Raw genomic sequence first — 23391 nt, 5'->3', positions numbered from 1 at the left:
CTGTATATTGATACTGTTTTATATGTATTTTATCATCTCTGAATATGTTTATTGTTTAGAAATTTCAGAAGTCATCAAGGAGAAACCTAAATCAGCCCCTGAAAAGAAAGGTAAGAGTTACCGATATTGTGGCTTGATATGTCCTCAAATTAAAGACTAATCTCAAATTTACTCAAACTCAATGATGATACTAAAGTTTTCTCACTCTGTAAATATTTTCATTATTTCAGAGGCTGAAGTCATCAAGGAGAAAGTTAAACCAGCTCCTGTAAAGAAAGGTATGAATATCAGTGAAATCCTCCTGCATATGTTGTCACTTTCCACTGTATAATGATAAAATGATCACATGAAAAAATATTGTTTTATAGAGCCTGAAGTTCCTAAAGAAAAGGCTCATGAACCAAAACCCCAAACAGTTGTTGTTGTTTTTCAATACAGACCGATAATTTGTGCTTTCATTGTTAAGTTTTAGAGGTTTATTGGAGTACATTGATACTGTATTATATGTATTTTATCATCTCTGAATATGTTTATATTTTTAAAAATTCAGAAGTCATCAAGGAGAAACCTAAACCAGCGCCTGAAAAGAAAGGTAAGAGTTACCGATATTGTGGCTTGATATGTGCTCAAATTAAAAACTAATCTCAAATTTACTCAAACTCGATGATGATACTAATGTTTTCTCATTCTGTAAATATTTTCATTATTTCAGAGGCTGAAGTCATCAAGGAGAAAATTACACCAGTTTCTGTAAAGAAAGGTATGAATATCAGTGAAATCCTCCTGCATATGTTGCTACTTTCCACTGTATAGTGATAAAATTATCACATTAAAAAAAATTGTTTTATAATGCCTGAAGTTCCTAAAGAAAAGGCCCATGAACCAAAACCTCAAAATGTTTTTTTTTCAACACAGACGATAATGTGTGCTTTCATTGTTAACTTTTTAAAGGTTTATTGGAGTACATTGATACTGTATTATACTGTATGTATTTAGACATATGAGAATATGTTTATATTTTTTGAAAATTTTCAGAAGTCATAAAGGAGAAACCTAAACCAGCGCCTGAAAAGAAAGGTAAGAGTTAATGATATCGTGGTTTGATATGTGCTCAAATTAAAGACTAATCTCGAATTTACTCAAATTCAATGATGATACTAAAGTTTTCTCATTCTGTAAATATTTTCATTATTTCAGAGGCTGAAGTTATCAAGGAGAAAGTTAAACCAGTTTCTGTAAAGAAAGGTATGAATATCAGTGAAATAATCTTGCATATGTTGTCACTTTCTACTGTATAGTGATAAAATTATCACATGAAAAAAATATTGTTTTATAAAGCCTGAATTTCCTAAAGAAAAAGCCCATGAACCAAAACTCCAAAAAAAAAATTTTTTCAACACAGACCGATAATGAGTGCTTTCATTGTTAACTTTTTAAACGTTTATTGGAGTACATTGATATTATATTATACTGTATGTATTTTTTTCATCTCTGAATATGTTTATTTAAAAAAAAATTCAGAAGTCATCAAGGAGAAACCTAAACCAGCCCCTGAAAAGAAAGGTAAGAGTTACCGATATTGTGGCTTGATTTGTGCTCAAATTGAAAACTAATCTGAAATCTACTCAAACTCGATGATACTAAAGTTTTCTCATTCTGTAAATATTTTCATTATTTCAGAGGCTGAAGTCATCAAGGAGAAAGTTACACCAATGTAAAGAAAGGTATGAATATCAGTGAAATCCTCATGCATATGTTGTTACTTTCCACTGTATAGTGATAAAATTATACATGAAAAAAATATTGTTTTATAAAGCCTGAAGTTCCTAAAGAAAAGGCCCATGAACCAAAACCTCAAAAAGTTTTTTTTTCAACACAAACGATAATGTGTGCTTTCATTGTTAACTTTTTACAGGTTTATTGGAGTACATTGATACTGTATTATACTGTATGTATTTTAGACATATAAGAATATGTTTATATTTTGAAAATTTCAGAAGTCGTAAAGGAGAAACCTAAACCAGCGCCTGAAAAGAAAGGTAAGAGTTAATGACATCGTGGCTTTGATATGTGCTCAAATTAAAGACTAATCTCAAATTTACTCAAATTCAATGATGATACTAAAGTTTTCTCATTCTGTAAATATTTTCATTATTTCAGAGGCAGAAGTCATCAAGGAGAAAGTTACACCTGTTTCTGTAAAGAAAGGTATGAATATCAGTGAAATAATCTTGCATATGTTGTCACTTTCTACTGTATAGTGATAAAATTATCACATGAAAAAAATATTGTTTTATAAAGCCTGAATTTCCTAAAGAAAAAGCCCATGAACCAAAACTCCAAAAAGTTTTTTTGTAACACAGACCGATAATGAGTGCTTTCATTGTTAACTTTTTAAACGTTTATTGGAGTACATTGATACTATATTATATGTATTTTTTTCATCTCTGAATATGTTTATTTTTTTAAAAATTCAGAAGTCATCAAGGAGAAACCTAAACCAGCCCCTGAAAAGAAAGGTAAGCGTTACCAATATTGTGGCTTGATTTGTGCTCAAATTAAAAACTAATCTGAAATCTACTCAAACTCGATGATACTAAAGTTTTCTCATTCTGTAAATATTTCATTATTTCAGAGGCTGAAGTCATCAAGGAGAAAGTTACACCAGTTTTCTGTAAAGAAATGTATGAATATCAGTGAAATCCTCATGCATATGTTGTTACTTTCCACTGTATAGTAATAAAATTATACATGAAAAAAATTTGTTTTATAAAGCCTGAAGTTCCTAAAGAAGAGGCCCATTAACCAAAACTCCAAAAAGGTGTTATTGTTTTTTCAACACAGACCGATAATGTGTGCTTTCACTGTAAACTTTTTAGAGGTTTATTGGAGTACATTGTTACTGTATTATATGTATTTAGACATCTCTGAATATGTTTACATTTTAAAAATTTTAGAAGTCATCAAGGAGAAACCTAAACCTGCCCCTGAAAAGAAAGGTAAGAGTTACCGATATTGTGGCTTGATATGTGCTCAAATTAAAGACTAATCACAAATTTACTCAAATTTAATGATGATGCTAAAGTTCTCTCATTCTGTAAATATTTTCATTATTTCAGAGGCTGAAGTCATCAAGGACAAAGTTAAACCGGCTCCTGTAAAGAAAGGTATGAATATCAGTGAAATCCTCCTCCATATGTTGTCACTTTACACTGTATAGTGATAAAATGATCACATGAAAAAATATTGTTTTATAGAGCCTGAAGTTCCTAAAAGAAAAGGCCCTTGAACCAAAACCCCAAAATGTTTTTATTTTTTCAACACAGACCGATAATGTGTGCTTTCATTGTAAACTTTTTAGAGGTTTATTGGAGTACTGTATATTGATACTGTATTATATGTATTTTATCATCTCTGAATATGTTTATTTTTTTAGAAATTTCAGAAGTCATCAAGGAGAAACCTAAATCAGCCCCTGAAAAGAAAGGTAAGAGTTACCGATATTGTGGCATGATATGTCCTCAAATTAAAGACTAATCTCAAATTTACTCAAACTCAATGATGATACTAAAGTTTTCTCATTCTGTAAATATTTTCATTATTTCAGAGGCTGAAGTTATCAAGGAGAAAGTTAAACCAGTTTCTGTAAAGAAAGGTATGAATATCAGTGAAATAATATGTTGTCACTTTCTACTGTATAGTGATAAAATTATCACATGAAAAAAATATTGTTTTATAAAGCCTGAATTTCCTAAAGAAAAAGCCCATGAACCAAAACTCCAAAAAAAATTTTTTTCAACACAGACCGATAATGAGTGCTTTCATTGTTAACTTTTTAAACGTTTATTGGAGTACATTGATATTATATTATACTGTATGTATTTTTTTCATCTCTGAATATGTTTATTTTTTTAAAAATTCAGAAGTCATCAAGGAGAAACCTAAACCAGCCCCTGAAAAGAAAGGTAAGAGTTACCGATATTGTGGCTTGATTTGTGCTCAAATTGAAAAATAATCTGAAATCTACTCAAACTCGATGATACTAAAGTTTTCTCATTCTGTAAATATTTTCATTATTTCAGAGGCTGAAGTCATCAAGGAGAAAGTTACACCTTTTAAATTAAAGAAAGGTATGAATATCAGTAAAATCGGCATGCATATGTTGTTACTTTCCACTGTATAGTGATAAAATTATACATGAAAAAAATATTGTTTTATAAAGCCTGAAGTTCCTAAAGAAAAGGCCCATGAACCAAAACCTCAAAAAGTTTTTTTTTCAACACAGACGATAATGTGTGCTTTCATTGTTAACTTTTTACAGGTTTATTGGAGTACTGTATATTGATACTGTATTATATGTATTTTATCATCTCTGAATATGTTTATTTTCTAGAAATTTCGGAAGTCATCATGGAGAAACCTAAATCAGCCCCTGAAAAGAAAGGTAAGAGTTACCGATATTGTGGCATGATATGTCCTCAAATTAAAGACTAATCTCAAATTTACTCAAACTCAATGATGATACTAAAGTTTTCTCATTCTGTAAATATTTTCATTATTTCAGAGGCTGAAGTCCTCAAGGAAAAAGTTACACCTGTTTCTGTAAAGAAAGGTATGAATATCAGTGAAATCTTCATGCATATGTTGTCACTTTCCACTGTATAATGATAAAATTATCACATAAAAAAATATTGTTTTATAGAGCCTGAAGAAAAGGCTCATGAACCAAAACCCCAAACAGTTGTTGTTGTTTTTCAATACAGACCAATAATGTGTGCTTTTATTGTAAACTTTTTAGAGGTTTATAGAAGTACATTGATACTGTATTATATGTATTTAGACATCTCTGAATATGTTTATTTTTTAAAAATTTCAGAAGTCATCAAGGAGAAACCTAAACCAGCCCCTGAAAAGAAAGGTAAGAGTTACCGATATTGTGGCTTGATATGTGCTCAAATTAAAGACTAATCTCAACTTTACTCAAACTCAATGATACTAAAGTTTTCTTATTCTGTAAATATTTTCATTATTTCAGAGGCTGAAGTCATCAAGGAGAAAGTAACACCAGTTTCTGTAAAGAAAGGTATGAATATCAGTGAAATCCTCCTGCATATGTTGTCACCTTCCACTGTATAGTGATAAAATTATACATGAAAAAAATATTGTTTTATAGAGCCTGAAGTTCCTAAAGAAAATGCTCATGAACCAAAACCCCAAACAGTTGTTGTAGTTTTTCAATACAGACCGATAATGTGTGCTTTCTGTAAGCCTTTTAGAGGTTTATAGGAGTATATTGATACTGTATTATATGTATTTAGACATCTCTGAAAATGTTTATATTTTAAAAATTTCAGAAGTCATCAAGGAGAAACCTAAACCAGCCCCTGAAAAGAAAGGTAAGAGTTACCGATATTGTGGCTTGATATGTGCTCAAATTAAAGACTAATCTCAAATTTACTCAAACTCAATGATAATACTAAAGTTTTCTCATTCTGTAAATATTTTCATTATTTCAGAGTCTGAAGTCATCAAAGAGAAAGTAACACCAGTTTCTGTAAAGAAAGGTATGAATATCAGTGAAATGCTCCTGCATATGTTGTCACTTTCCACTGTATAGTGATAAAATTATACATGAAAAAAATATTGTTTTAAAGAGCCTGAAGTTCCTAAAGAAAAGACTTATGAACCAAAACCCCAAACAGTTGTTGTTGTTTTTCAATACAGACTGATAATGTGTGCTTTCATTGTAAGCCTTTTAGAGGTTTATAGGAGTATATTGATACTATATCATATGTATTTAGACATCTCTAAATATGTTTATATTTTGAAAATTTCAGAAGTTATCAAGGAGAAACCTAAACCAGCCCCTGAAAAGAAAGGTAAGAGTTACCGATATTGTGGCTTGATATGTGCTCAAATTAAAGACTAATCTCAAATTTACTCAAACTCAATGATGATACTAAAGTTTTCTTATTCTGTAAATATTTTCATTATTTCAGAGGCTGAAGTCCTCAAGGAAAAAGTTACACCTGTTTCTGTAAAGAAAGGTATGAATATCAGTGAAATCCTCCTGCATATGTTGTCACTTTCCACTGTTTAATGATAAAATTATACATGGAAAAAATATTGTTTTTTAGAGCATGAAGTTCCTAAAGAAAAGGCTCATTAGCCAAGACCTCGAACAGTTGTTGTTGTTTTTCAATGCAGACCAATAATGTGTTCTTTTATCGTAAACTTTTTAGTGGTTTATAGGAGTACATTGTTACTGTATTATATGTATTTTATCATCTCTAAATATGTTTATATTTTGAAAATTTCAGAAGTTATCAAGGAGAAACCTAAACCAGCCCCTGAAAAGAAAGGTAAGAGTTACCGATATTGTGGCTTGATATGTGCTCAAATTAAAGACTAATCTCAAATTTACTCAAACTCGATGATACTAAAGTTTTCTCATTCTGTAAATATTTTCATTATTTCAGAGACTGAAGTCATCAAGGAAAAAGTTACACCTGTTTCTTTAAAGAAAGGTATGAATATCAGTGAAATCCTCCTGCATATGTTGTTACTTTCCACTGTATAGTGATAAAATTATACATGAAAAAAATATTGTTTTATAGAGCCTGAAGTTCCTAAAGAAAAGGCTCATTAACCAAAACCCCAAACAGTTGTTGTTGTTTTTCAAAGCAGACCAATAATGTGTTCTTTTATCGTAAAGTTTTTAGAGGTTTATAGGAGTAAATTGTTACTGTATTATATGTATTTTATCATCTCTAAATATGTTTATATTTTGAAAATTTCAGAAGTTATCAAGGAGAAACCTAAACCCGCCCCTGAAAAGAAAGGTAAGAGTTACCGATATTGTGGCTTGATATGTGCTCAAATTAAAGACTAATCTCAAATTTACTCAAACTCAATGATGATACTAAAGTTTTCTCATTCTGTAAATATTTTCATTATTTCAGAGGCTGAAGTCATCAAGGAGAAAGTTAAACCAGCTCCTGTAAAGAGAGGTATGAATATCAGTGAAATCCTCCTCCATATGTTGTCACTTTCCACAGTATAGTGATAAAATTATCACATGAAAAAATATTGTTTTATAGAGCCTGAAGTTCCTAAAGAAAAGGCTCATGAACCAAAACCCCAAACAGTTGTTGTTGTTTTTCAATACAGACCGATAATTTGTGCTTTCATTGTAAGCTTTTTAGAGGTTTATAGGAGTATATTGATACTGTATTATATGTATTTAGACATCTCTGAATATGTTTATATTTTAAAAATTTCAGAAGTCATCAAGGAGAAACCTAAACCAGCCCCTGATAAGAAAGGTAAGAGTTACCGATATTGTGGCTTGATATGTGCTCAAATTAAAGACTAATCTCAAATTTACTCAAACTCAATGATGATACTAAAGTTTTTCTCATTCTGTAAATATTTTCATTATTTCAGAAGCTGAAGTCCTCAAGGAAAAAGTTACACCTGTTTCTGTAAAGAAAGGTATGAATATCAGTGAAATGCTCCTGCATATGTTGTCACTTTCCACTGTATAGTGATAAAATTATACATGAAAAAATATTGTTTTATAGAGCCTGAAGCTCCTAAAGAAAAGGCTCATTAACCAAAACCCCAAACAGTTGTTGTTGTTTTTCAATGCAGACCAATAATGTGTGCTTTTATTGTAAACTTTTTAGAGGTTTATAGGAGTACATTGTTACTGTATTATATGTATTTTATCATCTCTGAATGTTTATATTTTAAAAATTTCAGAAGTCATCAAGGAGAAACCTAAACCAGCCCCTGAAAAGAAAGGTAAGAGTTACCAATATTGTGGCTTGATATGTGCTCAAATTAAAGACTAATCTCAACTTTACTCAAACTCAATGATGATACTAATGTTTTCTCATTCTGTAAATATTTTCATTATTTCAGAGGCTGAAGTCATCAAGGAGAAAGTAACACCAGTTTCTTTAAAGAAAGGTATGAATATCAGTGAAATCCTCCTGCTTATGTTGTCCCTTTCCACTGTATAGTGATAAAATTATACATGAAAAAAATATTGTTTTATAGAGCCTGAAGTTCCTAACGAAAAGGCTCATGAACCAAAACCCCAAACAGTTGTTGTTGTTTTTCATTACTGACCGATAATGTGTGCTTTCATTTTAAACGTTTTAGAGGTTTATAGGAGTATATTGATACTGTATTATATGTATTTAGACATCTCTGAATGTTTATATTTTAAAAATTTCAGAAGTCATCAAGGAGAAACCTAAACCAGCCCCTAAAAAGAAAGGTAAGAGTTACCGATATTGTGGCTTGATATGTGCTCAAATTAAAGACTAATCTCAAATTTACTCAAACTCAACTATGATACTAAAGTTTTCTAATTCTGTAAATATTTTCATTATTTCAGAGGCTGAAGTCCTCAAGGAAAAAGTTACACCTGTTTCTGTAAAGAAAGGTATGAATATCAGTGAAATCCTCCTGCATATGTTGTCACTTTCCACTGTTTAGTGATAAAATTATACATGGAAAAATATAGTTTTTTAGAGCCTGAAGTTCCTAAAGAAAAGGCTCATTAACCAAAACCCCAAACATTTGTTGTTGTTTTTCAATGCAGACCAATAATGTGTTTTTTTATCGTAAACTTTTTAGAGGTTTATAGGAGTACATTGTTACTGTATTATATGTATTTTATCATCTCTAAATATGTTTATATTTTGAAAATTTCAGAAGTTATCAAGGAGAAAACCTAAACCAGCCCCTGAAAAGAAAGGTAAGAGTTACCGATATTGTGGCTTGATATGTGCTCAAATTAAAGACTAATCTCAAATTTACTCAAACTCGATGATACTAAAGTTTTCTCATTCTGTAAATATTTTCATTATTTCAGAGGCTGAAGTCATCAAGGAGAAAGTTAAACCAGCTCCTGTAAAGAAAGGTATGAATATCAGTGAAATCCTCCTGCATATGTTGTCACTTTCCACAGTATAGTGATAAAATTATACATGAAAAAATATTGTTTTATACCAGACCAATAATGTGTTCTTTTATCGTAAACTTTTTAGAGGTTTATAGCAGTACATTGTTACTGTATTATATGTATTTTATCATCTCTGAATATGTTTATATTTTAAAAATTTCAGAAGTTATCAAGGAGAAACCTAAACCAGCCCCTGAAAAGAAAGGTAAATTAAGGCTAATCTCAAATTTACTCAAACTCGATGATACTAAAGTTTTCTCATTCTGTAAATATTTTCATTATTTCAGAGGCTGAAGTCATCAAGGAGAAAGTTAAACCGGCTCCTGTAAAGAAAGGTATGAATATCAGTGAATGTCAAAACATATTTCTATTTTGCCAGTTTAAAGATAATGATAAAGCTTTAAATATATTATCATGATTTTAGAGGCTGAAGTCATTAAAGAGAAACCCAAACCAGCTCCTGAGAAGAAAGGTTTGATTTACTGTTATAAAATTGCCATTATTCTTTAGACAAATTAAGAAATAAAATGATAAATAATAAAATAATAAAATGTTTGCTTTCTCTAAACATTCTCATGTTGTCATAACTGCAGAGGCTAAAGTCATCAAGGAGAAAGTTAAGCCAGCTCCTGTAAAGAAAGGTATTGATGTGAATAAAACCATCCTGTAATGATGTTGCTTCCCAATGTATGATCATTCCTCACTGGATTTTTATAGAGCCTGAGGTTCATAAAGAAAAGGCACCTGAACTAGTGCCAGAACCTACAAAGAAAGGTATTAATATTTAGTGTCATCAATCATTATCTTTTTACATTTGCACATTGCGCATCTGAATACTATATGCATGTTTCAAGATTTTCTCAAAAACGAATACGTTTTTATGTTTCGCTCCTTTTCAGTTGAGGTTCCAAAGGAAAAGACAAAACCAGTTCTTAAAGAAAAGGGTACTTATCTAGTTCACATTACAGAATTGTCAATTTTTTTGCTATTTGTTATTTGCTATTTTAAAGTGCTACTATCAATGTTTTATAGAACCCACAATCACCAAAGAAAAGCCAAAGCCAGCACCAAAGAAAGGTACTTTTTGTTGTGAGATTAATGCCATTTAACATCTGATAAAATAAAGTTTAAGCTATATTAAACTATTTAATAATGTTCAATTAAAAGTTTTCCTTATCTGTGTTTTACATTTTATAAATGATTTTCATTGTCTCTAATTCAGAAGCTGTAGCCATCAAAGAAGCTAAAGCAGCCCCTGTGAAGGAAGGTATGTGTTTATTTGCTTCTATTTTTAGTGTGATATCCTGTAAGGCAAATCAGGTTTCAGCCTCTTAATATAATCAGGTTATTTTAGGCGAGTCATCAATTTTTAGCCAAGCCATAGGGCTTTTTTCAATGTTTTTTTATTACTCTTACTATTTTAGAGGCTGAAATTGTCAAAGAGAAAGCTAAACCAACCCCTGTGAAGAAAGGTTTGATTTACGTACTATGCTCACAATCCCAAGCAGAATATTATATCATGCTATATTAAGTCTTTTATTTGCTCTAAATGTTATTTTATAAATGTTTCAGAGGCTGAAATCATCAAGGAGAAAGCTAAACCAGCTCATGAGAAGAAAGGTTAGAATTACCAATATTTTACCTCCAATTAAAAGAAATTATTAAAAAATAATTAAAAGAAAAAAATCTTCATATTTTTTCCTTTTCAGTGGCTGAAGTCTTCAAGGAGAAAGTTAAGCAAGCGCCTGTAAAGAAAAGTATGGATGTCAATGAAATCATCTTGCATGTAGTATTGCTTTCTTTTGTATGATTATTATATAAAATGATTATCACATGAAACCATACTGTTTTATAGAGCCTGAAGTCTCAAAAGAAAAGTTATTAGAGCCAACACCTAAAAAAGGTGAGAACTTCCCACATCTTTTACAAAATGTACAAAATACTGTGGTTGTTTTTTTTTGTTGTGTGTGTATGTGTGTGTGTGTGTGTGTGTGTGTGTGTGTGTGTGTGTGTGTGGTGTGTGTGTGTGTGTGTGTGTGTGTGTGTGTGTGTGTGTGTGTGTGTGTGTGTGTGTGTGTGTGTGTGTTTCCCATTTCACCAAGTTTCAAAACACTTCTGAATACACAGATGATGTTGGTCTTTTTGGTTTGGACTTGGAACTCCTGAACTCTATCAACCAAAAACTGTCTCTTCTGGACTTGATGAGGAAGGACATTGGTGAAATGAAGAGTGATCTGGAGTCCACTCAAAATCAAATCACACTTTTACGGATGGACAACAGAACAATCAAAGGTATTTTGTCCGTATTAGACATACGGTGGATTTTGACATTATCAGGCTGGAAAAAAATTCTTAAAATTTCTAGACTTACATTAAACCACATGCTGCTTGTGTCTCTTACAGAGCCAGAGACTGTCGGTGTAAAGGTAAAACCAGCGGTTTTCAAGGAAAGGCTGAAAACAGCAAAAAAAGGTATTAAAACTTTTCAATTACACAAGCTACTCATGAATTGTAGATATAAGGAGCTACAACTAAAGAAGAGCTTATTGCCCCTTTAATATTCATATGCGAGTTAGTGAAAGATTTTTCTTTTCTAGGCCGCGAAACTCTGATGAACATTACTAAGACAGCACATATTAAAGCAGGTAATGCTCTTACACAGCCTATTATTTTACTCGTTTATTCTCAGGATTTTTTCTTTTCTTTTAAAAACTTTCCAGATACAGTTTATTATATATTATATTATCATAAAAGCAATATTAGAATATGCTACATGATGCACTTTCAGACAGATTGGCTCTTCTGCTTGTAATGTATAATGTGTATATATGTATAATTAATTTTATGTCTTACTGATTTCGTCTTTTTACCCACTCTGTACTTTAAATATATAAGGTACCAAATTAATCTAAATTATATCCAGCTCTCATTGTCCTATTATCATGCAATTAAAATTTGCATTTGTCTTCTCCACAACACAGAACGTGACGCACTGAAAAACATCACTAAACCAGCACCTGCAAAGAGAGGTATGTCGGAAAGCTATGTAACAGCAGCAATATTATACAAATATGCATATGTTAATTGACAGCATCTATTGAAGTGTGATTTTTGTGGGCAATTAAGACCATAAAAACCTAAATCAGAATTCTTTTTGTGAAAATACTAGTTTATATTCCTTTTATTCTTATTTCTTTGTGAATCACTTTGAACTGTTATTTAGATTATCACAACAAATATGCATTATATCCAAGAAATGATTAACTTTTCTATTCTAGATAAAGAGGCTCCAAAAGCTAAGATCAGACCAGAGCCCAAAAAGAAAGGTAAAATATATATTTACTGTTAACAATTGAAATCACCTACCCATATCATTTTCTTCTAGTTTTGTAAGGGGGTGCTGAGTAAAAAGATTCTTATTGTTGTATCAGTTACTAAAAATATCTCTCCTGATGCTAGAAATCACCTGTGAGAAGGTCAAAGAAGAAAAAGAACCTTTAAAGAAAGGTACTATGGATGATTGCATAAAGTGATTTACTAACACAGACTTTTCATAATCATTTTAGCAATAGTTCTTAGTTTATATATTCATCAACAGGCTTGACATTAATGATCATGTGATGTTTGGCTAGTATATACTGGTTGACTCGTGAATATAGAAAACTTTTCATCTACACACAGTACTTGCTAAAAATGCATGTGTAGACATTAACTGGAATCTGATACTCCTTAAGAAGAAATACTGAAAACAAGTCTAAGAAAATCAGAGCTGTTTTTGATGTTTTAGAACCTGAGCAGGTCAAAGAAAGAGGTATGCTTTTTTGAAGTTTAACAGTAATAAAGTAGTATAAAGAAATATTCTGATGTAAAGTGCAGTCCATGTATTATGATACTATATACGTAACATGTAAAATGTAACATTTACCTGATATTTTGTGAATGCTCTGTTATCAGTAGTCAAGCCAACTGAGAAGGTACCTGTTGTGGACAAGGAAGTAAAAAGTAAGATATTTATGTGTGTGTGTATATATGGTTGAAATACTTAAATAAAACTGATCAAAATTATAATAAATTTCAGTTTTAGTTTAAGTTGTCATTTTAGTTTGTTATAATAACCATGATGTATTGTAATATAATTTGATTAAGATCATAAATTAAAGGAAATCTGTATTACCATTCTGTAGGAGAAGAACCTGATGTCACTAAAGATATTCCAGAGATAGAGGAGGGTAAGTTTTGTCACTATATCAAGTGTGGACTTCAGATCATGTTGAACCTTTATTTGCTTTAAGATCACACCACACAAGCTATAAATGCACCTATTTAAATGCCATCCTGTAGTAATGCAAAAACCATCTTGACAATAGAAACATTTCAAAGTTGGAGACAAAGGTCAAATGACAAGCCTGTTTTCCCTGAAATATTCCTAAAACAATCTCTAATGTCTTTTGCACTACAGAGGACGTTCCCTACTTCCAGTGTTTCTTTGTGGATGAGGATGATACTCAGTATCCGTTCTTCCCCTTTTCACCACCGCTGTGGTGAGTCCAGACAAACCTCTCAGTCTGATGTTAAACAACATGGCAAAGTGAAGACGGACCTGTGAACGCTGAAGAACCTGCTGCTCTGATGCAGTGGAGAGCTTCACAGTAGGTCCTACAGCACTACACCAGCAACGACTTCCTGGATTTTAAAACTGGAAAACTTCCTTCTCAAATAATTTGTCATTTTGAAGAACAGAGGTTGCAAATGTTGCACTATTTATTATATAATCTTAAGGCTATCCCTCTTTTTATTAATACCATGGATTTGCCTTTTGTTTCAGAATGATTAATATCTATTTATGTCTAAGAAGGAATGTGTGTATTGTTTGTCCAGACAGTGGACAAAGAGTTCCTTTCTGAACACTGCAGTGGGTTCAGAATCGTAATATTTTATGCATACAAGGTACATAACCTCGTTTTGATGGGGTGCTAATTCAAAGCATTCCACTGTGTTTTCTGTCAGAATGGGGTTTGAAAGTTGTTCACTGTTCGCACAACTGGAAGGGAGGATATAATTAATCAAGAAATAACTATTTCATGTATCTTTTCTTAGTAAAACTGTTTACTAAACCGTTTACAGAAGTAACAACTGCACTGACAAATAAGAGCTTTCCACAGTTAGATCAGTTCCTCTGAATGTATACATTATTTTATTTATTTATTATTTTTTTTACTTTATTTATGTTTTTTTTCTCTACTTTCCATACATTTTATTTAATAAAACTTATCTAACTAATCTATACTTCACAGAGGAAACAAATATGTTTTATTCAGTGCTCTTTATAAATGAACACACTGGATTTTGCATAACAAAATTAAACTGAAATGTGGTGCTAAATCCAAGAAAATGCATTAAACATCAATGCAAACTGCATTGTTTTAATATATTACATTGCAAACGCTACTGTTTTTACATTTCTACGCATAACAATGGTTTATGTACGATAATGTCTGTAAAAATGTGGATGTGTTTTTGCAATATAACATGGATAGTCCTACCTAATATAGAGCAGCCAATTAAATGGCATTCTGAATTGTCTATTGCACATTATACTTATACAGAAGATAAAATTATGTGCCAGATGAAATGTACTGCATGCAACAACAGTGTTTCTCAGCACTACCCCTGGTACTGTAGCTAGCTGGCTCATTACTTCATTTCTTGATTTAATGATGTTAGTGAGTGTTTAATGGTGTGTACTAGTGAGACACACCATTAAACTAGTGCGCCGGTGGGCTGCCCCAGAGACATTTCATTTATTGCTGCTGTCTTTTCTGCGGGAGTTCAGCATGTGGCTCCATCGAGGTTAAACTCATGTCAGTACAAAGAGCTTTTTTTCTCTGATGTACAGTAACTTAGGGTGACTGTAGATTCTATTTTTCCCAGACATGTCCTGGCTAGGATTTCTAAATGGCCTAAAATGTCTGGGTTTTGGCTTTGTTTTTGTACTTGCTGAAGGTAATGACTGAAACGTAGTTTGTGCAGGCATTGTGCTTAATTGACCAATTGTGGCATGCAAGAAGGTGGGATCTACAGAGAACGTTTAAAGTAATGCAAATACATGTACATATAATGTATGAGGACTGTAAAAAGCATGCCAGTAAGAAAACAAAGCCAAAATCTAGACATTTTAGGCAAAGTATCAATCCTGGCCAGGACATGTCTGGGAAAGAGAAGACGTATAGTCTCCTGTACAAATGCATAAAGCAATGCTCACTTGTAACAGAAATAGGTCTCTTTTGGACTTTTTAAAAAAGATAGTTACTTTAACCATGGTAGATTATAAACGTGTTGGTGTGTTTACATGCAAACTGTGAAGCAATGAATAACAGCATTTTACAATAGTTCATATAATTCTTTAAAATTTGCGTAGTGTTATTTTTAAATCTAATTTACAGTTCATATTTGAAAAATATGTTCCTCAAAGATAGTTTTGCATGATTTTTGCATGATTTTTGTTTAAAAGTGTATCTAAACCAGATTTAATTTGTGTTTTGTAACACACTAAAAATGTATAATGTAATATTGTATTCATGATTTTTTTTTTCTTTGCATGGTGTTGCGGTCAGATATTCAAAATCATTCTCTTTACAATGTATAGCCATAAACTGAAATCATATTATAAAGCTCTCCACAAAGTCAACAATATGGTCTGTATGCAGAATCAAACCAGCCTGTATGCAGCTGTAAATGCTACTGGAACTGTAATGCAGCTGTAACTTTAATTCAGACTTGAATTCTGCTTAAGGTCTGATTTACGTTTTAGAAGAAATAAATGTTTGCAATAATCACAACAGTTGATTGAGGGCTCTCTTATTACTTATTTTATATGTCCGTTTGTCTTTTCAGTATTTTTCTATTTTCTTTTTTGGTAAGGTCTTTTTGAAGAAATATTGTATTTCAGTATCACCCAGGCCATTATGTTAACATCCACTGTCACCAGTAGGTGGCATTACTGCAATATGCTCTCATGTAACCTTTCTGGTCCTTGTGTAATTTTTGTGAAAAGGTTTTGTTAGATAAATTACTCAAATGCATCTATCTTACTTTCACAATCTTACCAGTAAGTCTTATCAAAACCTACATTTAAATACATTTCATGTCAAATTAAACAGCTACATCTAAATACCTATTTAAAATAAAATTAATTGAGATGCATCAAAAAGATTAGGCATTCAGAAATATGCCCATATCTACAGTTTTTGTAATCATCACTCTCACAATACTACAAAAAGCTGCCAATAGTGCCAAGTGTTAACTGCATTGGTATGCAGACCCTGCTTTGAGCTATTCAATGTTCCTGCCAGACTGCTATTCAAGCATCCAAAAAAAAAAAACATCTCCAAGCCAACAGAGACTATTCCTAACTGAACCTACTCTAAAACGTTAGATAAATTTGTTAATTAGATATTTTTTCTTTTTTAATATATATTAAATTAGGAATTTAATTTAAAATAAAATATTAAAATATTTTCATAAGGCATTGATTTTGGCAGACATCAGGCATTAATACTGAAAAAGAAATTACAACTATTAATACTAAGCATTACTAATTTCCGTTTTCCTATGCAAGTTTGTGACATTAGACTAGTATGTAATTTTGAATTGTGCTCATTGGCTCAGTAAGGACATGGAAATCAATATTGGGACACATGTACCATAGATGGCTGTTGATTTTCAGTCATGAACGGATGTCTGAGCTCAATTTACACATAGACATCTCTCCATGACTGAAAATGTGAAACTGACACCAAATGAAGACACATTAGTTTGAATCACTCTCTCACACTTAACATAACTAGCCATTATGCAACAAGACTGGCCTAAAATTTGATGCAGTCCCAGAGTGAACCGTGGTCTGGTCCTGGAACGGTGCCTGATTACAATCTGTGCATTGTCGACTGAAATATTTTCTCTTCTGTGTTAACAGTTCCCATGACAGGCAAGGAGGAGTGTCAGGGTTTCCCAGAGCCTCTTTGCCTCTTTTCTTTTCATTGGGGAACAACGGGGAGAGTTTCTTTCATGACACTTGGCAAGAGCATAATCTGGCAGTGATGTCACTCCTAAACTTATAGGCTATTGGCCCATGGAAGAACGGACTACTCTCGGCCCACAAAGAAGCGAGGCAAAATCAGCTTAAAGCTGAACTGTGGTTGGCCTAGAGAAGAAAAAAAAGGGAGAAGATGAAGGCAAGCATTCATGCTTCCTGACAAATGGCCACAGAGACTTGACATAGACTGAGAGGCTGAATAGACCCCCCATATCCTCTCGATTTTTTTCTCTTGCTCAGTCACTTTGTAGACAAAATTAGTCTACACAGTAGTCTTGGCACTTTTGAAAACACCTGTGGTGATCTAAAAGAAATAAAAACTTTACTTTACTATAGGTTTTTGTATTCAGTTTATGAATTAAGTAACTATGTCTTTTCACCTACACTGCCACACTATCAACCAAATTGTAAATGTAGCCTATATATATATTCGTCACAAAAGTTTGATCAAATGCAAAGTTCCTTGAGGGAATGCAAATGTTTTGCGACAGTACGTCATAGCTAACAGAGAACGTTCTCAAAACTTCGGCTAACACTCTGGTAAGGTTTTCTTAAAGTTATGAACAAATGTTTTTGCAGTAGTCTGGTGTTAACAGAATATTCTTTCAAAGTTATCTGGTCTTTAATAATGTTCTTAAAACATTAGAACAAAAATATTATGTATACATCTATTATTTGTACAATTTTTTTTTTTTTTGAATGTTATGTGTTTTAGAATGTTCAGAGTACATTTAAAAATAATGTTTCCATAATGTTTGCAAAATTATAAAATTGAATATTCCCTTAATGTTTGCATAACCAGGAAAAATGTTAAAAAAAATGAACATTTTCAATGTTCACATAACAAAAATATCATTTTTAATAGCAAAACGTTCTTAGACCATGTTTTGTTAGTATTTCCATCACAACAATTTTGTAAATTAAGTTGTAGGCTAACGACCGAGTTTTGCTCATTAATTGTTAATATTGACTAGGCTAGCTTATGTTTCAGACACAATATTCTTCCAGTTATTACTTTAATCATATGTTTTTGTTCTGCCAACAAAAATAGTTCCAAACAAATCCACAGCAGAACTGCTCAACACCAAGAATTGCGAGAAATGACATTAAGTGATTTGTTCCTGAATTAATTAGCATGATTGATCATTGGATGGATGAATGATTCAGTGACTCACTCATAAACTGCATTTGTATTTTTTTTTAATGAATCAGCATTTTTTTAAATGAATTATTTGATGACTCACTCATAAAGACAGTCACTTACCGCCACCTAGAGTCACACTAATGTTAATAAATAATAAATAAATAAATAAAAAAATAAAAATAATAGTCTTATCAACCTTTAAATTTAAAGAAAGCACTTCCCATATCCTTCAATGTTGACACAAATGCTGCACGTTCAATGAAACTTTATATGACATTAAGGTCGCAAATTAGTCTTAACTATATTGATTTCTTTATATGAAGAATTAAGCTCGAATGAACCTCGAAAACCATTATTCAAACTCTGCGAGATAACAGAAAATGCAACCCAGCTGGATCCGATAAAGTTCACAGGTTTGATTTGGGTCATTACTTTTTACATTGGGTAAAACCAAAACCAAAACTGGTTCTCATCTCACTGTAAAGCTGCTTGTGTTTGTCCTGTCAAAACTGTGTTGTGATGTGTGGTTAAACATTTGTTTCATTAATCAGAGCAAGTTGCTCATGAGTCTCATGCTTTTAGGTCAGCCGTGAGTGTAGAGAACAATGCCTGATTACTTTCCACTCCAATTACGACGCTTTTGTTACCGAAACAGTCCATTCACAATCTGCTGCTAGACTGAAGCTATCGTGACAGTCCTGGGTCACACTAAACTGTCACTATGCAATCTGGAACACATTGGATTTTGCAAAATATTTTTTTGAGCAATAGCAGCCAGTTTCTCTGCAAGAATCAAACCAGACTATTACAAAGTGTGTTGAAGTTCATGATATATTTGGTAACAGTCCATTTTCTGCTGTTTTGCACTGTAAACTCCAAAATTAAGTGAACTGCTGTTTACTTTTTAATTACACTAACAGTAAAAAGTTTGAATAATTAAGATTTTTTTAATGTTTTTGATAACCAAATTTGATCAAAATACAGTTAAAACAGTAATATTATGAAATATTATTATTTAAAAAATGTTTTCTATTTGAATACATTTTAACAATTTATGTTATGGTAAAGCTGAATTTTCAGCAGCCATACTTCAGTCTTCAGTGTCACATGATCCTTCAGATATCATTGTAATATGCTGATTTGGTGCTTAAGAAACATTTCATATTCTTATCAATCTTGAAAACACTTTTTACCTCTTAATATTTTTGTGGAAACGGTGATACACTACCCTTCATCGTTCTTTTTTTTCCCAGTAAAAACTTGTTACAATGTTACAAAAGATTTCTATTTCAAATAAATGCTGTTCTTTTGAACTTTCAATTGAACTTTTTCAATTGAACTTTCAATTTATCAAATAAATATCAACCAGCAAAGTGCTGATAATAATACGAACCATTATTAATAACTGAGCACCAATTCAACATAAAATAATTATTTTTATTGTGACACTGAAGACTGGAATAATGGCTGTTAAAAAATCAACTTTGCATCACAGGAATAAATGATATTTTCAGAATATTCAAATAGAAAACGATACATTTAAATTGTAATAATATTTCACAATATAACAGTTCTTATTTTTTATTTATTTATTTTTTTAAATGCAGCCTTGGTGAGCATAAGATAGGTCTTTCAAAAACATTAAAAATTTTAATTATTCCAATCTTTTGTGTACATATGTGTACATATCATAATTTAACGTACAAGTGGTTGTGACAAATTTGGGCCAATAATGTAACACTACAGGCTATACAGCATCTGAATATGGTTGGTCAAACTGATCGAATGATGCTCCTACGTAAAGGCAACACGGATTACAGGATTAACTTTGACCCAGTGACAACGTGTCCCCTCCTGGCAGGTTCAAGTTATTGAGGGTTTACTACAGGTCATTTTCAAAGGGATTCGTGATCCTTCATTCCACCATTATGTTAAACAAACTGAGGACTGTTCCTCTCCCAGACTGGCATTTTCAGTCCAAAAGCAGATATCTGTGGCCTGCACTAAAGAGTCTTTTAAATAGTCAGTCGCCTGTGTTCAAACGGCTCCAGAAGTAAAACAAACAGGCATTCAGGACTTCAGACAGCCTTTTTCTCATGATGCACAACTGTGCAAGTCATTGAGTTCTCAGTCTGAAGTGGGCGCTTGAAACTCTAGCACAGTGAAATAGTTAATAATAATGGCGACAGGTTAAGTTCAGTCTTCTCAGATATGACTCGAGTGTGTTGGATTAAAGCGGCCCAGCATCGACACTCAAAGTCAAAATCTAATTAGCATCTAAAGCACAGAAATGGCTCATCATTAATACCTTATGGTCATCATCCCAGTACTTCAGGATTCAGTCCGTAATCGGATTGGATTATGTGTAATGAAACTAAATTGCATGTAAACCCAGGTCTGTGCAGTACCTTATGGTTATAGAACAAATTATATTTATTATTAATATATTGTTTGTTTGGTTTCTTAAGTTTTATGTGGGTCTATGGCACAAATTCAAGTATCTTTGAGCAAATAGAAGGCAAAACTTACAGCAATGGTGCTTCGGAACAGAAGTCTTATAGTGGCTGGGTTCATTAGATTAACTACAGTGCAAATTTCTCATCTGTGAAAAAAACCCAACCTTTTAACATCTGCAAAAGATTCCTCAACTGTGAATTACTCAGTAGCACTGGATGAAATGATATAATTTACTATAAAAGAGCAATAAGATCTTCTATTAGGAACAATGTAAGCCAACTAGGCATTGTTCACTTCAGAGAAAATCATTTAAATGCATTATTTTATTCTGTTTGCATTTAGTTTCATGTAAGTTTAATTTAATTTAATTTTTTTAATACAAATTATTTTGAAACTGTATAAAATTCTTTAAATAAATGTAAAGTTCTTTGCTCTCAATTCTGTTTCAGGAAATTATGTATGTGTGCATAAATAAACTGCTATGTATTGTCTTATTCAAGTGACAGATATTAAGACTAGACTTCCTTTATTATCAGACTACTGAGAAAACTAAAGTGTTTGCATAAAAAAGGAAGAAACAGAGTCAGTTTTTGATCAAATGTGTGTATTTCATTCAATTTGACACAAAGGCAGGCTTCAATTATACAATCCACCAACATTAAAGACATTCTGCAATGTTCACAAAAACGTCACAATGTGCATTTTATATAAAAGGTCTCACAAATAATGTCTTAAAAAGGGGAAAACTCAGTTGAGAATACAATGTAAAAATTCCCTTGTAATACTGTCAAATTGCCAGGGTAATACTGAAGCGTTAGTTCGTGTGACATTATGCCTTTTCATATGTGCGGACAGCTTGCACACCCTCAAAGTTCAAGGTCTGGAAACAGCAGAGACGAGGAGAGGACATTTAGGAACATGAAATATCCATAACACTGATTAAAAAGAACATTTGACTTAAAATTCTAAATTAATATTAATAATGCTACTTACCATAATCATTTTACCGTCCTTGATTTCTCTAACAAACTTAGTCTCCTTGCCGTCCCACCTCTGAACGTGGACAAGATTATCTCCTTCCAAGGTTACAGTGGACTGAAATGAGATAAAAAGATGAAAGTCAGTTTTTTAGTAGGGGTTTATGATGAAAGTCAGTTTTTTAGTAGGGGTTTATGATTATTATATCATATATGGTCAATTCATGTTAGATTAGGTAAAAAAAGACCTAACCTGCCAAAAGTACTTTAAATTGTTTTGTAAAATTTTTGACTTTAGATTTGCTGTTGACACTGCATGCATCAGTGAATTAAAAAAAGAAATAAAAAAACACAAACCTTTACGTGTCTGTCATCTGCTGTGGTTTCGTCAAACTCCTCTCCAAGTTTGAAAGAAATCTCAGTGTTTTTGAAGGTGCTCAGCGTCTTTATCACAACTTTGTCATCCTCGTGACTGATGACAATTGTGGGTTTGGTAACATTGCCTACTTGCCTGGTGGCAAAACCAACACCTGTGGAATAAAATTAAAAAAGAAAAAAATCAGAAAACATTACAGACAGAACAAAACTATTATTATTATTATATAAACTGTACAGAAAATGTCATGCGATTAAACAGCAGACTGTGCTGTTGCACCTTGCACGTGCAAAGTGTTAAGAGGAATTCTGTCTTTCTGCAAAATAATATCTTATTTTTACTTACCCAGTGCTTTCATGTATTCATCAAAGTTCTGGCTGTCAACCAGTTTCCAAGTTGCAGAAAATGCATCAACCATATTGACAGTTTAAATCAAACGCACAGTGGTCCTTGTACAGTCACAGAGTTCACAGTCTCCTTAGTGTGTGAGGACAGCAAAGCCCAAACTAATTAATACTGTCAGGGAGGTGGGGCTTCAGGGGAAGCTTGTGCTGATTGGATGGATTTTTATCTACCGAAGCTGTGATTTGTTGAAATACATGGCGAGAAGTGACACTGTAATTTCAATAGTATTGAGTATATAGTAGTACTCCAATAATGGGTCTGGAACTTTGCATTTGAGCAAAGATTAAAATGTTAATAATTAAATAACTTTTTATATATATATATATTTTATAGTATATATATTTTTTCATCTAATTAATAAAGATTCCACATTTCACAGTGAAAAAAAAAAAGATAAATAAAATGTTTATGCAATTTAGGTCTGTGTAAAACTCTTATCTTGGAATAACAGGATTCCAACTGGATATCCACTATTTCAAAGCTGGGCATCTCTCTTGCTCTCTCTCTCTCTATCTCTCTCGAGCAGATGCAATCGCTTATTTTATAGAAATGCATTTGCATTGGTTTCATTAATGCACAAACAAAATAACAAATTAAAAATAAATCCATTCAAAGCATCACTGCACAAGTGACCTGTAGTACAGAGACGTAAACTTTTGCTTGACTGTAGATTAGAATAAAATGATGCACAGCACTGTAAAAACAGTAGTTAACTGCTATCACAAGTAAGATAAATTATATAGAAATAAATGACCACATATTACGCATATGAAGCATTTGGCGGGTCTTCCTCTAGGGGGCGCAGAAAGGCTCAGAAAGCAGAATTTAAAATGTCAGGGCGTGATTGAATTGCTGGGTCGTTTGTACTGTTTGTGCCATTTAAATACGATATTTTCTTTTAATATAATGATTCGTGTGATAGCCTGTTACAGGCGCCCCAGCAGTCTCTATACAAAATCG

At 32.1% G+C, this 23391-nt stretch overlaps 2 protein-coding genes across 2 annotated transcripts in view; one reads left to right on the top strand and one right to left on the bottom strand.

The window, feature by feature from the left end:
- LOC109064296 (titin-like) overlaps positions 1–15818 on the top strand; it is a 44909-nt gene extending 29091 nt beyond the window's left edge. Inside the window, exons 102-154 of the mRNA XM_042741963.1 lie at positions 60–110; positions 231–278; positions 551–592; positions 713–760; positions 1036–1077; positions 1198–1245; positions 1998–2039; positions 2161–2208; positions 2478–2519; positions 2958–2999; positions 3120–3167; positions 3437–3487; positions 3608–3655; positions 3924–3965; positions 4565–4612; positions 4877–4918; positions 5036–5083; positions 5355–5396; positions 5517–5564; positions 5838–5879; positions 6000–6047; positions 6321–6362; positions 6480–6527; positions 6801–6842; positions 6963–7010; positions 7275–7325; positions 7447–7494; positions 7765–7806; positions 7927–7974; positions 8246–8287; positions 8408–8455; positions 9141–9182; positions 9265–9312; positions 9402–9449; positions 9571–9618; positions 9695–9751; positions 9877–9921; positions 10010–10054; positions 10200–10244; positions 10402–10449; positions 10550–10597; positions 10687–10734; positions 10833–10880; positions 11105–11269; positions 11381–11449; positions 11575–11622; positions 11959–12006; positions 12256–12303; positions 12437–12484; positions 12765–12788; positions 12932–12979; positions 13162–13206; positions 13437–15818. Of these exons, the coding sequence (XP_042597897.1) occupies positions 60–110; positions 231–278; positions 551–592; positions 713–760; positions 1036–1077; positions 1198–1245; positions 1998–2039; positions 2161–2208; positions 2478–2519; positions 2958–2999; positions 3120–3167; positions 3437–3487; positions 3608–3655; positions 3924–3965; positions 4565–4612; positions 4877–4918; positions 5036–5083; positions 5355–5396; positions 5517–5564; positions 5838–5879; positions 6000–6047; positions 6321–6362; positions 6480–6527; positions 6801–6842; positions 6963–7010; positions 7275–7325; positions 7447–7494; positions 7765–7806; positions 7927–7974; positions 8246–8287; positions 8408–8455; positions 9141–9182; positions 9265–9312; positions 9402–9449; positions 9571–9618; positions 9695–9751; positions 9877–9921; positions 10010–10054; positions 10200–10244; positions 10402–10449; positions 10550–10597; positions 10687–10734; positions 10833–10880; positions 11105–11269; positions 11381–11449; positions 11575–11622; positions 11959–12006; positions 12256–12303; positions 12437–12484; positions 12765–12788; positions 12932–12979; positions 13162–13206; positions 13437–13522 (2618 nt within the window). The 3' untranslated portion in view covers positions 13523–15818. The remainder of the gene's footprint in view (positions 1–59; positions 111–230; positions 279–550; positions 593–712; positions 761–1035; positions 1078–1197; positions 1246–1997; positions 2040–2160; positions 2209–2477; positions 2520–2957; positions 3000–3119; positions 3168–3436; positions 3488–3607; positions 3656–3923; positions 3966–4564; positions 4613–4876; positions 4919–5035; positions 5084–5354; positions 5397–5516; positions 5565–5837; positions 5880–5999; positions 6048–6320; positions 6363–6479; positions 6528–6800; positions 6843–6962; positions 7011–7274; positions 7326–7446; positions 7495–7764; positions 7807–7926; positions 7975–8245; positions 8288–8407; positions 8456–9140; positions 9183–9264; positions 9313–9401; positions 9450–9570; positions 9619–9694; positions 9752–9876; positions 9922–10009; positions 10055–10199; positions 10245–10401; positions 10450–10549; positions 10598–10686; positions 10735–10832; positions 10881–11104; positions 11270–11380; positions 11450–11574; positions 11623–11958; positions 12007–12255; positions 12304–12436; positions 12485–12764; positions 12789–12931; positions 12980–13161; positions 13207–13436) is intronic.
- Positions 15819–21260: 5442 nt separating this feature from the next.
- LOC109064295 (fatty acid-binding protein, brain-like) lies at positions 21261–22533 on the bottom strand. Its single transcript, XM_042741962.1, has 4 exons — positions 22372–22533; positions 22008–22180; positions 21667–21768; positions 21261–21553 (listed from the first exon to the last, which is right to left on the bottom strand). Exons 1-4 carry the CDS (start codon positions 22442–22444, stop codon positions 21503–21505), a joined length of 399 nt encoding a protein of 132 aa, XP_042597896.1. The 5' UTR covers positions 22445–22533; the 3' UTR covers positions 21261–21502.
- Positions 22534–23391: the final 858 nt, after the last annotated feature.

The sequence above is a fragment of the Cyprinus carpio genome, chromosome B17 (assembly GCF_018340385.1).
Source record: "Cyprinus carpio isolate SPL01 chromosome B17, ASM1834038v1, whole genome shotgun sequence".
Classification (NCBI taxonomy): Eukaryota; Metazoa; Chordata; class Actinopteri; order Cypriniformes; family Cyprinidae; genus Cyprinus; species Cyprinus carpio.
The sequence above is the reverse complement of the archived record's forward strand: the minus strand, read 5'-3'. Positions and strand labels throughout refer to the sequence as shown.

What these genes read in the sequence shown, in the direction of transcription:
- LOC109064295 (XM_042741962.1), bottom strand. Translation starts at nt 22,444, where the DNA reads ATGGTTGATGCATTTTCTGCAACTTGGAAACTGGTTGACAGCCAGAAC. An exon ending in TGAATACATGAAAGCACTGG is followed by an intron (nt 22,181 to 22,371) that starts GTAAGTAAAAAT and finishes TTTATTCCACAG; the next exon opens with GTGTTGGTTTTGCCACCAGG. An exon ending in AGGACGGTAAAATGATTATG is followed by an intron (nt 21,554 to 21,666) that starts GTAAGTAGCATT and finishes TGCTGTTTCCAG; the next exon opens with ACCTTGAACTTTGAGGGTGT.